Source organism: Styela clava, chromosome 10 (genome assembly GCF_964204865.1).
Source record: "Styela clava chromosome 10, kaStyClav1.hap1.2, whole genome shotgun sequence".
In the NCBI taxonomy this organism is placed as follows: Eukaryota; Metazoa; Chordata; class Ascidiacea; order Stolidobranchia; family Styelidae; genus Styela; species Styela clava.
The window spans coordinates 11,423,771-11,439,803 of record NC_135259.1 but is presented as its reverse complement, the minus strand read 5'-3'; the positions used below and the strand labels follow the sequence as shown (position 1 = coordinate 11,439,803).

At 33.0% G+C, this 16,033-nt stretch overlaps 2 protein-coding genes across 2 annotated transcripts; both read left to right on the top strand.

The window, feature by feature from the left end:
• Nucleotides 1-465: 465 nt before the first annotated feature.
• Nucleotides 466-8,418, top strand: LOC120337377 (calponin-2-like). Its single transcript, XM_039405136.2, has 7 exons — nucleotides 466-692; nucleotides 825-952; nucleotides 1,731-1,806; nucleotides 3,127-3,231; nucleotides 4,595-4,627; nucleotides 5,246-5,359; nucleotides 5,707-8,418. Exons 1-7 carry the CDS (start codon nucleotides 642-644, stop codon nucleotides 5,833-5,835), a joined length of 636 nt encoding a protein of 211 aa, XP_039261070.1. The 5' UTR covers nucleotides 466-641; the 3' UTR covers nucleotides 5,836-8,418.
• A 4,353-nt stretch (nucleotides 8,419-12,771) lies between these two features.
• On the top strand, nucleotides 12,772-14,494 carry LOC120338429 (uncharacterized). The gene has a single exon (XM_078117133.1). It carries the CDS (start codon nucleotides 13,152-13,154, stop codon nucleotides 14,199-14,201), a length of 1,050 nt encoding a protein of 349 aa, XP_077973259.1. The 5' UTR covers nucleotides 12,772-13,151; the 3' UTR covers nucleotides 14,202-14,494.
• The last annotated feature ends 1,539 nt before the right edge of the window (nucleotides 14,495-16,033 follow it).

Sequence of the window (16,033 nt, the reverse complement as noted above, 5' to 3'; positions counted from 1 at the left end):
AAATAACTGATAATAGTAGTGGGGAATGTTTACAACCCTCTCTGCTTTGAGCTTATATTGTTTGTTTAACAAGTGTGCTAACAATTGTTTGTTCACTGAGGCAATTGTTTATTTCACCAGCTTGCACTGACAGTCAGACAGTGCTGTGAGAGTAGAGCGATTGGCAACTTTCAAGAATGTTGCGTCGGACCACATTACAGAGTGTAGTTGGATACAGTCAGCGGGCCGGTCAAAATCTCGTCGCCGGCCGTATGTTGCCCACTCCTGGTCTACCATCTGACCATGTCTGCATGGCGAAGTTGAATAATTCTATCTTTTGCTGTTTGGGTTCAGAATGAGTAACACTGTAACAGCACCGGTACCGTAACTTCGTATGATTTAACTGAGTTATAGCCTATTTTCATTAATATCTTTCGTGCCATTTTTGTCATAAATATTTACTTCTAAATTTAATAAAAAAAATTGTGTTTTCCAGTGTGATTATACTAATTAATTGTCAGGAGCTATACTTATTCTCCATTTTAATATTGACAGATCAAGTTCTGTCTGTTGATTAAAATTCATTCAATCATTTTTGGTGTAGTAGTGAACATTTGAATTTGAGATCAATTTATAAGTACGTGGAACACTTTGTGAGGGCAATGGCCGCCCGTGGGCCAAGCTATGGTTTTAGTCGGGAAGTCAAAATGAAGGTGAGAGCAGAGATGCATCCTAATATTCATAAATATAATTGAATATGATTTCGTTAACATGTTTATTATTTTTTTAATAATAATAACCCAATGTGAGTATCTTTTAAACATTGTACGTTTTTTATAATGTAGCTGAAGTCGAAATACGATGTAGCTTTGGAACAAGATCTTCGAGTCTGGATTTCTGAATGTACTGGCCTTGATCTTCCATGTGATCTTAGTTTTTCAGAATGTCTGAAGGACGGAATTGTACTTTGCACGTTAGTAATATTCTAATTTTCAAATCTCTGAGTAAATTAACAGTAAGTTATATGTATATATGTGTTCAATGCTTTCCATGTTATGGGAATTTTATTTCTTATTCGTGTTTTTATACATGAAATAGGAAGTTGTTTGTATATTGTATGAGGTTGGTACTAATATAGGCTAATTGGAAGTATTTCCTCCCTGTTATAAACCTACAAGCAGAACGATACTGTTAAAAATGGAATCCATTGTGATGAACAATCTCATCGCTATAATTCTTTATATTGCCAGTAGCCGTTGCACTTGAGTAGTTTACTCATACTTTCACGCAGAGATCACTCCCTTTGCTTCTGAGTGACCTCGCTTTGGTAAAAAACAATTATACTGCTTCTGCATCTCTGACACTTGATTTTCATTTTATTTCTCATTCTAATTTCTAGATATGTTAATAATTGTTGTTCCAATTAGTGGGTGCCTCATATCGTTTCTCGGTATATCTGAAAATCATCAAAAGATTAGCCTTTGTTTTTTATTGGTATGTTATGTATAAATATAATTTGAGAATTTCTCAATGCTTATGGAGATTTTATTCTTTCAATAACTATTGTCAAATTTTGGACATTTTTTATGCACTAATTTAACCTTTGTAAGATACCATATGCATGAATGCTATGACACCGGTTTCCTGGTAATGTTTAGACACCTTTTCCTGTTTGTGTTTTGTCTCATTTATTGATTATGCTGGACCATGTTCTTTATGTATTGGATAAATTTACATTGCTCTTCTCTTAGGTTAATGGATTACTTTGAGCCTGGTTCATTGGGGAAAAAATTACCACATACAAAAATGTTGAATCCTTTTCGTTGTGTAAGTATATGATTTCCATTATTATTATTTCATGAAATTCAACATGAGTGAACACTGAACACTGATTGTTAGGATAATTCCTTTGATATTCTCTTCTAGGTTGGATTAGAAACACCTCTAGGGCATTTTGTTTCCTATTTTGTATATGGTGATCTAATTTGAACATAAATCCTTCATAATTGAGAGGATTAGAACACTATTTGTTTTGTGGTTTAAAGCACTGTAAACGACATGATTACATCACTATATCGTGTGATGCTCTGAAATTTACTTCATGTACATGACACAGATTATTTTATATGCTCATCGCTTAGCAAAATGACTTCGCTAGTAAAAAAGGAATTTGAACAAAATTTGTATGAAAAAATCTGGATGTTATTAGCACTGTATCTAGTCTTATATTTCTTCAAGCCCTATTACTAGTTGTATTTCAGTAATTTGCTATAATCTTGTATACCATCTTGTCACATTATGATGATGAATATTATTGAAATATAAATCTTCCTCGTGTGTATACAATGCTATCACTCAGATTGATAATGTGTAAAATATTCATTTGAAACCTTCTTGGGAGCCACCTTTCAAAATTAAAAATACATACCTAAGTAGAACGCATAATAAAAATCACAGCTTTTTAAAAAGTCTCAGCAACTGTGTATGGTACTTACAGAATTCCTATTTTTGTTACTAGAATTTAAATTATAGCTGAATTTACCACATATCCAGCAATTGTGGTTCAGTTTATTGACCCTTGTAAAACCCTAAATATCTACCTTATTTGTGTAATTCCAAATAAAATATTTTAATGACTATCAGTAACATTTGAACGAGTGATTTTTGTATTAAATATGTTTAGATTGTGTTGCAGAATGATAGGAATTTCAATGTTATCATTTGACGAAAATAATGCATTCAGAACATTTCAAATTTTCAATGCAACTCTTTGAATTGAAATACTTCTTACAAACATCTGATAATATACACTTTTAAGCAACTGATATAAGATAATTAAAACACCTATTTCAATTTTTCTGTTCAATAAATCATAATTTGAGTAAGGGGTTATATACCTTTTGAATATGGCTGGGATTAGGCTCAATTTGCTTAATCTATTAGCAATCTGCCTCCAGTCACATTTAAAACTACAAATATTAAATGGTTTTGATTTTTCTGTTTAATATATGATATATTGGGTAAGGGTTAGGTACCTTTTAAATACGACTTGAATTAGGCTCACTTTGCCTGAAACTATCACCAATCTGCCCCAGGTCAATTTTAGTTTCCTAAACAATATTTTCTTGATATGGGATTCTTGTTTAGATGGAAAACATTGAGGCTTTCCTGAAAGCAGCTGCAAAATTTGGAGTTACAATGTCATCCCTCTTCCAAACTGCTGATTTATATGATGAGAGCAACATGTCACAGGTAAATTACTTGAGTGACAATAATCTAAATTCTAAACCACTTCAATTTTGAAATGTTAAAATTCATAATTTGAGGGATAGAGAGGAAATCTTATTTAAGAATTCTTGAAGATCCAATTTTTGTAGCTTGTTTTTTTATTTTTATAAAACTTTATCTGACTGGTAATATGAACATGCATATGAAGAGTAACATGAGAGATATTACATTTGCCATATCAAAGCTTTTGGTGCAGTTTATTTTCAGAGTAAATTTGTTATTAAAACCTTGTATTAGTGCTTTTTTTTATCATGCAGATGATCCATATTTAGTTTGGGTGTTCGCACAGTATTTTTAATAGTACAGGTTCCCTGAGATGGAATTTGATTTATTAGCATTCTTTAGCACTTCATTTATCACTGCTTCCATAAACTCTCTGTAGTTGAAGCGGTTTTACCTACTTAATTTAAGGACTTTAAAAAAATCTTGCATCGTTAAAAATTATAATATGACTAATCTAAAATTGTTGTCTATATAAATTCAACAATAGAGCCTAATTTAGATTGAAACGTTTGCTTAGTAATTATGTTGGAGGCAGATAATAAGAAGTAATTTGCAAATCAGTCAGCACTATTGCACCACAATCAATAGTAGCATTCTTCTTGAATGTAGGGTATGAATATTTTATGGTGATAGATGTTGTTATTGATTTGTTTGCATGTCAACAGTTGAAAAATGAACCTATTCAGATTCTAGAAAATAGTTTTCGCAGTTTTACACAAGTTGTGTAGAGTAAGTTTGAGTTCAGCTTGTGGCAATGCACAAAATCATGTTATAAACAAATTATGTAATAGGTTCTGTATCAGACGCATATCGATCAACTGTGAGAAATGATTTTTTGTGTATTAATGTCTGTCTGAATCTTGACATGTTACGTATATTTGACTTTGACTGCATTAGAAACCAATAATTTAACACAAAGGATGTTGGAATGGAATTGTCAACTTTATTTAAGTAACAATATAAACAACAGTGGTTATGCACTTGCCTCCCTATTAGCTGTTCATTATCGATGTATGAACATGCGGTTTCCCAATCTTTCACCATGGTAAGTTGTATATGAAAAAAAATGTCACGGTCCATTTATTCCATATGACCATTTTTTGTGCGGGGGGGGGGTCAGGCGACCTACTTCCAAATCAATTGCCTAATTTTGTAACCTGTTTGAGATAATTCAATCCTTAATAGGCTCTCTTAACTTTTCCTGTTTGTGGGTGGACGTGTGGCTTCCTTGGTCTAATTTTGTAGATAACTGGCCATTTTGATATGGATTGCTTTCAGTACCTGTTGCGATCCTAATGATCTCTCAATAATTTTATGTTTTCAGGTACAAATGTGCCTTCTTGCATTGGTTGATGTGGTGAGTTAATTTATTTTTAGTAATGTGAAAGTAATTCCTCATGCCTGTTGGTGCCTCATTCTATTTTTGGATTCCGCATTACATAGTCATCCTTTATCGCAACACAATTATTTGACTGACCAGAATTCCTGGATTTGATTGATTTAAAAATTAATGTTGAACTATTGCAGACTTGCAGTTAGCTGTTTTTTTTTGTACAAACTTTTATGTATAGACAAAAGTGGATCTTTTTTTTTTATCCAATACAAATATTCACTAGTTAGGTAAACTATTTTCCTGATTTTTCATTGGAGAAATGGGGAACTTGATTTTAGACTAATTTCAAGAGTTCATTGTGGTACTAGGTTCCTTCTTTGAGTGAAATATTATTGGCCAATGACTTTAAAAAAAAACTCTTGGGAATGATTCATTTATAGAATATACATTGGCAAACGAGTATCCTGCTACATTATATGGATGTGAACTGACCGCTTCTGTTAGAAAAACAATATGTATTCATATGAATTTTTTTTTTTAGAAAAGTACCGGTATATCTTTTTTAGAAAGGTACTAGTCTGCATTACTAAACATGAATCATACCAACTCCATCACAAATCTTTGACACATCTATTTTTTTAGGCGAAATCTAAAGGTTTAACAGAAAGTGACATTGGTGTATATGTAGCGGAAAAACAAAACCGTGATTGGAGTAATGAACAACTCAGAGCTGGCGAAGGAATCATAGGCTTGCAGGTATTTTCTTCTCCATACTGAATAAAGCTATCATTTATATTGTGATTTGAATTTTACTGTATGATATAAGGTTGTAGATGACAATATTATGTATGTGATTTAACCATGTACATGTTCTTCAATATTGAAGTAAACTATTGTAAAAAGATCCACCATGCTGGGAAGTGAATTGCAATTCTCGGTTGAATTGCAAGTAAGTAAAATATGCAACAAATCACACTGGTTGGTTAACTTGTAAACTCGAACTGAGACATTTTATCCAAAATCAGGGTTTAGCAGTAACAAAATACATGTGATTGTACAATCTATAATATATTAATAATCATTGTTGTTGCTTTCAATCTCAGGCAGGAACAAACAAATGTGCCAGCCAGTCTGGTATGACACCTTATGGTGCAGCGCGGCCTGCCTATGAAAAGAAGTACACGGGCTCAGGTGTTCAAAAAACAAATGGAACTGAAGGATACAAGCATTGACAAACAACAAAAAAGCAGAATTTTGTTAATTCCAGCAACATTACCTCAAAATTTGATCCAGATTTCAAAAGATGTACTTTCAAGTTTCAATTCACCAAATTCGGTTATTATCAATTCAATTTAGAATTACAGTTAGTATAACCTGAACTATGGTAACTAATTGGAAAATTTCAAATTATGTTGTGTATTCAGATTGCCCTTCAGTACAAAAAACATTTGTCAGAAGAATTAAGGTTGCATGACCAATTATGATATTTCTTGAAGAGCTTTGAAAATAAGAGCCATAAAGTTGTTTTTTAAACCATGGTTTTACTTTCTAGTAGTTATTATCATTTCATTTTACCTTGTGTGTACCTTTTATTCATAATTAGCCGAAGTAGCTAAAGTGTGTTTAAACCTATTATACAGTGTCCATGAGTGCTGGTAAACGTTCTATTTCATCTTTTATTTTCTTATTCTGTGAAGAACCTTTTTCTGTACAGTCATTTTTATATAAGTAAATTGTGGGATATTGAATCTTTGCAACACCGCTCCAGCTTTTTTACTCAAGTTAGGTTTGGTCAACATCTAAATTCTTTTTTGTTGCACCTCCCGTCGCTTTTCAAATTTTTCCGTGTTCCGCTTTATATTTCTTACTTGATCAAGTTTTTGTTGAGGAATTATCAAACCATGCCCAACAAATGATCTAATTTCAGTATGTCAATGTTGCTGTATGCCTGGCTAACTTGTCAATTGGGATGGCCAAAGCAGGAGGCTTGCTATTAGGACCAATATCTTATAGAAAATCGAATTCATTGATGATCTTTTTATTGCATGATAAAAAACTTTCAGACAAATGATTCCACCAGTTTAAAATAGTTTGTAGAGTTAAATGAAAATAAGACTAAGTATACAAAATTTTATAGAGTTGCTGCTATCAATATGGTAAAGACAAAACATTTTATCAAGTATCGTATCAGGAAGTTTTTTTTGCTACTTTGTATGTTATTTTTGCTTCGTATTAGTAAGCTTATTCGTGCTTTTGGCTGTAAAAACTTGCATTTAACAACTGAAACTCTATTTTGTGGTTCTGAAAATTTGTTTTGGTCATCCTAATTGTCGAGTCAATCCCGTGTATACCTGTGCTGTAATATAAAAACTTATCATAATATTTACATCACTGTATCTGCAATTTAATTCAAAATAATTTATAAGATTTGGCTTGTATAGGTATGCTTTGTAGTTTCATGTCTTGCAACCATTCCCGATCATTCACCGCTTGTATTATATCATGTTTTACGCTTGTTAATGAATTGTGTACCAATGAAATTATTCACATAAAATTCTATTTCCAAATATCAAAATGATCCATTCCTAATAGCATTCTCATATGAATGGAATCTACATTCCTATATTATGTACAGTAACATTATTTGTGTAACTGATTTGGGCTGCTGAGTCCAATAGACATTATATCAATCTCAGTCTCTAAGTCCTTTGTGCAAAAAAAGCTTAATTCAGGGTTAAAAACTTTGTTAGTTCTAGATGAAATTTCGTCTTTGATTCTTAATTTTTGAAATTCGATTTTTACAGAACTAACTCGGGTTGAAAAAAAAATCATTCATGGTTTAATTGTTTGTTGTTAGTTTCGGTTGGAATTTGGCTTTGGATTCATGAGTTTTGGAATTTCCGACTTAAGAAGGTTTATTTAAACTCCTAGTTTTGGGAATTTGAAGACCGGCTCCACTGAAATACTGGGTAAATCAAAGTACTCTGACTCCATTCTATCTTTTAAGACTGATGTCTTGTGAATATCGAACTATTTTTAACATTAAAATATAATCCACATGAATATCTGTAACCCTATTGTAACGTTGTCTGACATGTTTCTCTGAGAAACTGAAATTTGCTTTCTAACTATTTGTTTGCACTGAATGACTAACAATGCATAGGAACAGAATTTATCCTATGAATTTGAACATAGTTGAAACCGTGGTTCATGTTTTGTGTATAGAAATTCTGGTCCTTTGATGTTGGTGCTTGCCAAATGCATTTTAATGCCATACTTTGATCAACAGTTTTCTTTTGTAATTGGATTTTTTCTGTTGCACATATATGTTGGTGTTTTTAGACATAATGACGCCTGTAAAATGTTAAGTTAAATAACGCTGGTGATACTCTTTTAAAACATATTTTTATTAAAAAAATTAACATGTAGAAATGTTTGTTGGCTTAATTTTTGGCATTAATATTACTAATTGCATCTTAATTTATCGAGTTAACTTGCATAATAGCGAATGTAATAGGTATTTCATTCTGTGCGATAACTTTTGTTGTAATTTAGATATACTAGCATGAATTGCAACAAAATTGGTCTGATTTGGTTTTTGTGTTCACTTTTTGTTGGAATGAAAAAGTGGAAAATACAGTATGAATGAAGTTTTAAGCTAAAATTTTATTCAACTGGGATATACATAAAAAATGTGCTGCCTCTTTGATTAAATGTGGTATAGTCTTATTCTTATGGCTTGCATGGCAGGTTCATGTATTCATTTATTCTTGTATGTGTTTTCATATGTAGTCAATAAACTTGTCTTACCAGAATATATATTTTAATCGCCGAGATGCTCCGATTATTCGTAGGGGTGGTGTCGATAAAAACAGCCCTAAAACAGATGAGGAACCAGGCCATTTTAACCTCCGACAGCTGTAAGACTTCTTATGGCGGTACAACTAACGACATAGTACAAAAATAAAAACTATTTTGCAAATTTGGTCAGCGTAATAACTTCGTTGCTGTGTGAATTTTGTTCAAGCCTTTGTTTATTTTTATTCAGACAATTGTCAACCTTCTGGGGTTCAAAATTAACTGCAGGTATAACACGGGGAGTTACTTCTAGACAAGAGGTATCATTTGCAAATAATAGCAGACCCAGATGTTAGATCATTTTCATACAGTATATATAAAGAAAATAATAGCGGGTCAATCGCGGAGCCCTGTGGAACTCGGCATTCGATGTGGCCGATTTCAGAAATTTGCTGCGTATTTTGCCGGCGTCTGTGTGAATATCGAGCGATGCGATTTATATGTTTTCCTCGGAAGCCATATTGGAGTGAATTTCCTAATAAAACTTAGTAGTTAGTTTGGCAGTATCAAAAGCTTTTTCAAGGCCCAAGAAGCTCTTGTTTTTTGGGTAATTTCTATCATCCTTTGAGCCGAACTGTGTCCTCACTTGCAATTTGGCCATGTGACAAGTTTGAGGAATTTTGTTTTGGACATTGTGTGTGAAGTAAAATTCCCTCGTTCTCTTTCAGCTTTAGTCTAGTCTATAATAATGTAGTTCAAATATCGAATTATTGAAGGAGTTCATACCTTAAATTCACCTCTATTTCATTGAACATCGCGCTTTCAATATTCGAAAACATTATTTTAGAATGCATTCAGAATATTAGATTATTTGTCTTGTATTATATGGCTTATGTTTGTATTTGAAAAAATTATAATTCGACTGTAATCACATACGAGCCTTCCTTTTTAAATTATATGTGTCGTAAGGTAATCTGACTTTTATATCTTCCTAATATATATATGATTATATAATCAAATTATAAACTGTCACATGCAACTTCTGTTTTGGAAAAATTATAATTTGACTCTAATCACATACCAGCCTTTATTTTGTTGAAACAAAGGAATATAAAGTTCTTTGATTGATTGTGAAGTAATAATCTGTAAAAATAATTATTATATTCATTCATGTAAAATTGCACATCGCAAAAAAACATCGATTTGTGTCGGTTTACTTGCAGATTATAAATCAAAGCTGTAGTTTGGAAGGGAAATAGGATCATACAAAGCAAAATTTTAGCCGCAAATTAAATAGGAACAATAAAATTGTTAGAATTCATTCTATTTAGCATAATTTCAAGGTTAATGAAGCCCCGAGGAACGGCAGTTCAAATGAATATGGCTTCGAATTTGGGTAATGAAAATCCAATGTAATGTATTAGCAATGAATTTTTGATGTCGCTGTTTTGTTTTCATCGCAAAACTCACACTACCATCATGAGTAGATTATTACCGCAAGTTGAATTCACTCCGATATTTTTAATCGTATGTTACATAAATATCAATACTTGCTTATTATGGGATAATTTAATGGAGTGGATAATTTGATATGAAAAATACTATATTGCGATCGCTTGATAAAAGTATGTGTATTTAATGTCAACAACCCAAAACAATGGATGTAATTGCGTATGTTTGATTGTATATATAGATTAATATTTGAAATATAATTGTTATCGTAAGGAATATGCAAAAGATTATAATATTATTGTTCCCAATGCCCCCTGTCATTTGAGAACATTTTATCGCTTTCAATATAGATATGCATAAATTTATGTAACACCAAATAGATTTCTGGTCTGCGATATAGTAGTAAATGATTTACTTTTACTGCGTGTTTTGCTAGATGTTTGCGTTTAAAAAAAAATTTCCGACGAGTACAAATCAGGCTTTGCTTGCCGAAAGAGGTCATAACTGATTGTGTCGATTGGTCACTTTCGCCTATATAACCAATCGATTTTGCAATCATAATTTGCGTCCTTGAACAAAAGTAAAACAGTTTAAAAGTTACTGCAGTTCTTTGTAATATGTCTTATGTCGATAAAAACTCGAACATGGGAACCAATCCGTACCAAAACGATATACTCATCTCTCTTTTGTCAGATTGCTAATTGTGCATAATATACTGCTAAACGTTCAATTGTCACGTCAATATTTTAATTCTGTTTTTCGTTAATACCAAAACTAGAATTCGGTTGGGAACCGAAGACTTATCTATCGAAGGTTAGGGGATCCCCCAAAACAGTGGTCTTATTCTATAGTGACATCGCGTGTCCATCACTAATTAATTAATAACTCGCTAATTATACGACATAAACCATCCAAAATCAATAGGCTTCTGATCCGAGCTAAGGTGAATGCACATGCAAAATTTGAAGCAGATTGAACCTCGCTTTCGTGAGATATCGCGTGCATCTAACACACAGACATACAGACAGACAAATACCTATCAACATACTTACCGATCAAGATCGATAAGTAATAACGAAGATCTAAATATTCGGACACTATTCGAATCTGCGAAACCTCAGACCAACCTGATGCGCCCGTCGTCCACATCAAACGCTCGAACAAAAAATTTAGGAACCGCTGTTGTAGTATATAATAGATTAAATATTACATGAAGACCAATTATTCTATCACATTATGATTAGGCTCTTGCATTATCATTTCGACCGCAATGTAGGTAAGCAATCAGTCTTATTTTAATGTTAATATAGCTGCAATGAAACTAAATTTATTGCAATAGAGATGAATGTGAAGCTAATATAAATTTATAAAAACGGGAATCAAGAAACTGATGATATTTGTTAAATAAAATAAAATTTTAGTTAAACCCCGATTGGACTGGACGTAATTTTCCCCGAAGTCTTAATTACAATAAACTTCATTTACCGGTAATTAAAGATCTTTCAATATAAATACATACATATGATGGAATAATCAACAAAAAATAAAATAAATTGATGACTCGATTGATTTAAGCATTTATCTAATCATTTATCTATCTCCTTTTTTATATATATATTCATTGAGTACAAGCTGTTTACCAGATTTCGCGTGATACACCCGAGGATGTTTGCCCAATGTGTTAAATACTACTTTTAATATAAGGTTTATATAGACTTCAGTCTAAAAATGTTGTTTTTATTCTTCAAATCGCATCTTCGCATTAGTTCCAACAGCCGTACTTAAGAATGGAAATAATGCAGCACCACCTCAAATCAAAACTAAAACAGGTATATATATATATATACAGCTTTGAAACCCGGATCAAATGTCGTGTGTTTTAAAACAGAAAGAATACAGTACTGTCCATGCGCAAAATGCGATATACACATACAGTATTTGAGCCAGGGCAAGCCCGAAATAGCGTATTATTGGGTAACTGATGTAAGTTTCGTCGTGCCAAGGTTCAAAAATGATGTGCCGAATATCGCGTGGCTCGACTGGAAAACGAATTTTGCAGTATGCGAAAGTTATTGTCTGACTCCGAGAGTAGTGATATATATATTTTATTAGCAATATTAGCAGTGGCATCATAATGCCCATTTTTTCTAAATACAAGCGAGCAAAGAATCGCACTTAAAGGAAATTGCAAATTGGATACTGAAGTTTGAGCAGTCATGTAACATTTATGGTTTGAGAATTTTCATATTTAACTGTTTAGACTTTATATAATACAAGGATACTTGGCAATGTTTATTAAAGAATTTTCAACGCTTACGAATGAAATCTAGGCAGGCACCATGTCTGAATTGTGTGATTTGAATAAATGATGAAATATTTATCTCGGGTACAATTCCATAATCAAATTAACAACTTTTATGAAACATGAAAAAAAAATTATGTGTTGATTTCATGCTTCCACAAATCCAAGCTTATTGGCAGCGGTGGAATTTTGGCGCTCCCGAAGTATGTGCACCCAGATATTGCACAACCTGTACCCTATCCTGGTACACTGACTATATTCAGTATGTGCGCCATCTTGGTGCACATGCTTTTGGCGCTCCGGAATTTTTTCTATGCGAGTGTGTGGTTATCTGCATATTCAGTACTCATTCCTTTTTGTGTAAGCCCTTATTACCAATTAGTCGATCGCGAGCTATTTCAAAGCTATAAGTCGATCGCGGTCGAAATCAGGTTGGCCACCCTGGTATACATCGTCTTCTTTCTCACTCAAGGTTGAACTAAAAAAGAGGTTATATAGCACATAGTGTCACCAACATCAATAAATTCGTTTAACCGTGGTAGAACTATGCCAAAACCGTGATGCGATGCCGGATTTGTGGGCGCCGAGGTCGTATTTACCATTAGCCAAGGTAAGCTAAAGCCTACGGGCCCCAAGCCTTATGGGAATTAGTATAAATTTGAAGAACTCTACCCATTTACCTTTAAAAACAAAATATACTTATTTCAATTAATTGAACAGTTTTCATCCTAACAATGCTTACGTCTTTTAAAAAAATAACAAAATATCGATATAGGCAAGGCAACGAATTTAATGATAATTTTATTTATCACTAATTTTTTATTTACCAGTAGGCTAATTGGGCTATGTGAGTAGCATTGAAAACTGCAATATCGGTGAGTTCTCATTTTTGAATAGAACTACTCGTACAATCGGATAGATTTTTCTTCTTTATTTCCATATTATAGTAATTCAAACATTAAAACACTTTAAAATAATAAGTCAAATTGGTATAATATGAAAAATGTTACAAACGGCACAGAAACCGGACTTCTTTCAGAATCACACAAACGAAACTGGATAATTACGGAATCGGTCTTTTCTCTGTGTTTATTGCCCTCAATTTGGATCACAATTTCGCTTATACACTACGGGTTGAAACACAAAAAGTTTTTCTGCATGATGAGAACTAATCAGAAGAATGGAAGCATATATACCCTGATATTTTTTGTTATCGCTACCTCAATACCACGGTCAGCTGCATTGCAAACAATTATAGCATCATTTGTTTATGAAACCAACGACTTGGTCTGCAATATTGGATTGTTCAGTTTCAAAGGTTTATATAATATAAATCAGTTTGGTGTTTACTCACTTTTATGGTGGCGACAATGGTTGTTGTACAATCAACCGATCTACAAAGAACTTATACAAGGCTGGTTTCGGAAACTACAGTATATCTCAATATGCCTTATTTTTCTATCCAACGCTGTAGGATTGATTCACCACATTGCACCTATCAGTACGAAGGCATCGCAACTTGGCTGTAAAGAGATGGTGAATGTGAAATTAGGTCAAATATTGCATTTAGGCAAATTGGTGGTGACGGTCATCAGCCACACCGTACTTGTCCTATTATTTTCATATCCAATATACAAGCAGATTCAAACAAATAGGTCTATACGAAAATGTTCTGTGCCCATGGAATCAATTTCTAAAAGTGTTGTGTCGAGGCAAATTACCGGAGATTCGCCAAGTACTGTAGCCGTTGAAAAAACTGAAGAACTTGGTGGAAAAAATAAAGAAGTAGTGCAAGCGAGGAAAAATCAACCCAGAAGATCTCTCACAGCGGTTCTCATACGATCTACTGTTTTATCTGTATTTTGTGCTCTCAGCGACATCGCTGCCTTTGCGATAATATTTGGCATCCGAAAACTATTTCGAAATGCACTGTTGGGGATTCACGTTTATTTAACAGTGTTCGAAATAAATGCTTGTTTAAACCAGATGTCCATATTCCTAATACTGAGCGACTGGGAGAGTATATTACAGACGTTTTGGACTTAATTTCTCCTCTTCATATATCTCACACATCGTTTACTCATAGGAAAATTGTGCTGCCTCTTTGATTATATGTGGTATGGTCTTATTCTTATGGCCTGCATGGCAGGTTCATGTATTCATTTATTCTTGTATGTGTTTTCATATGTAGTCAATAAACTTGTCTTACCAGAATATATATTTTAATCGTCGAGATGCTCCGATTATTCGTAGGGGTGGTGTCAATAGAAACAGTCCTAAAACAGAGGAGGAACCAGGCCATTTTAACTTCCGACAGCTGTAAGACTTCTTATGGCGGTACAACTAACGACATAGTTCAAAAATAAAAACTATTTTGCAAATTTGGTCAACGTAATAACTTCGTTGCTGTGTGAATTTTGTTCAAGCCTTTGTTTATTTTTATTCCGACAATGGTCAACCTTCTGGGGTTCAAAATTCACTGTAGGTATAACACGGGGAGTTACTTCTAGAGAAGAGGTATCATTTGCAAATGATAGCAGACCCAGATGTTAGATCATTTTTATATACAGTATATATAAAGAAAATAATAGCGGGTCAATCGCGGAGCCCTGTGGAACTCGGCATTCGATGCGGCCGATTTCAGAAATTTGCTGCGTATTTTGCCGGCGTCTGTGTGAATATCGAGCGATGCCATTTATATGTTTTCCTCGGAAGCCATAATGGAGTGAATTTCCTGATAAAACTTAGTAGTTAGTTTGGCAGTATCAAAAGCTTTTTCAAGGCCCAAGAAGCTCTTGTTTTTTGGGTAATTTTCATCATCCTTTGAGCCGAACTGTGTCCTCACTTGCAAATTGGAAAAACAATTTGGCCATGTGACAAGTTTGAGGAATTTTGTTTTGGACATTGTGCGTGAAGTAAAATTCCCTCGTTCTCTTTCAGCTTTAGTCTAGTCTAGAATTATGTAGTCCAAATATCGAATTTTTGAAAGAGTTCCTACCTTAAATTCACCTCTATTTCAATGAACATCGCTCTTTCAATATTCGAAAACATTATTTTAGAATGCATTCAGAATAGTAGATTATTTGTCTTGTATTATATGGCTTATGTTTGTATTTGAAAAAATTATAATTCGACTGTAATCACATACGAGCCTTCCTTTTTAAATTATATGTGTCGTAAGGTAATCTGACTTTTATATCTTCCTAATATATATATATGATTATATAATCAAATTATAAACTGTCACATGCAACTTCTGTTTTGGAAAATTTATAATTTGACTCTAATCACATACCAGCCTTTCTTTTGTTGAAACAAAGGAATATAAAGATCTTTGATTGATTGTGAAGTGATAATCTGTAAAAATAAATATTATATTCATTCATGTAAAATTGCACATCGCAAAAAAAAACATCGATTTGTGTCGGTTTACTTGCAGATTATAGATCAAAGCTGTAGTTTGGAAGGGAAATAGAATCATACAAAGCAAAATTTTAGCCGCAAATCCAATAGGAACAATAAAATTGTTAGAATTCATTCTATTTAGCATAATTTCAAGGTTAATCAAGCCCCGAGGAACAGCAGTTCAAATGAATATGGCTTTGAATTTGGGTAATGAATATCCAATATACTGTATTAGCAATGAATTTTTGATGTCGCTGTTTTGTTTTCATTGCAAAACTCACACTAATATCATCATGAGTAGATTATTACCGCAAGTTGAATTCAGTCCGATTTTTAATCGTATGTTACATAAATATCAATACTTGCTTATTATGGGATAATTTAATGGAGTGGATAATTTGATATGAAAAATACTATATTGCGATCGCTTGATAAAAGTATGTGTATGTGTATTTAAGTATGTGTATTTAATG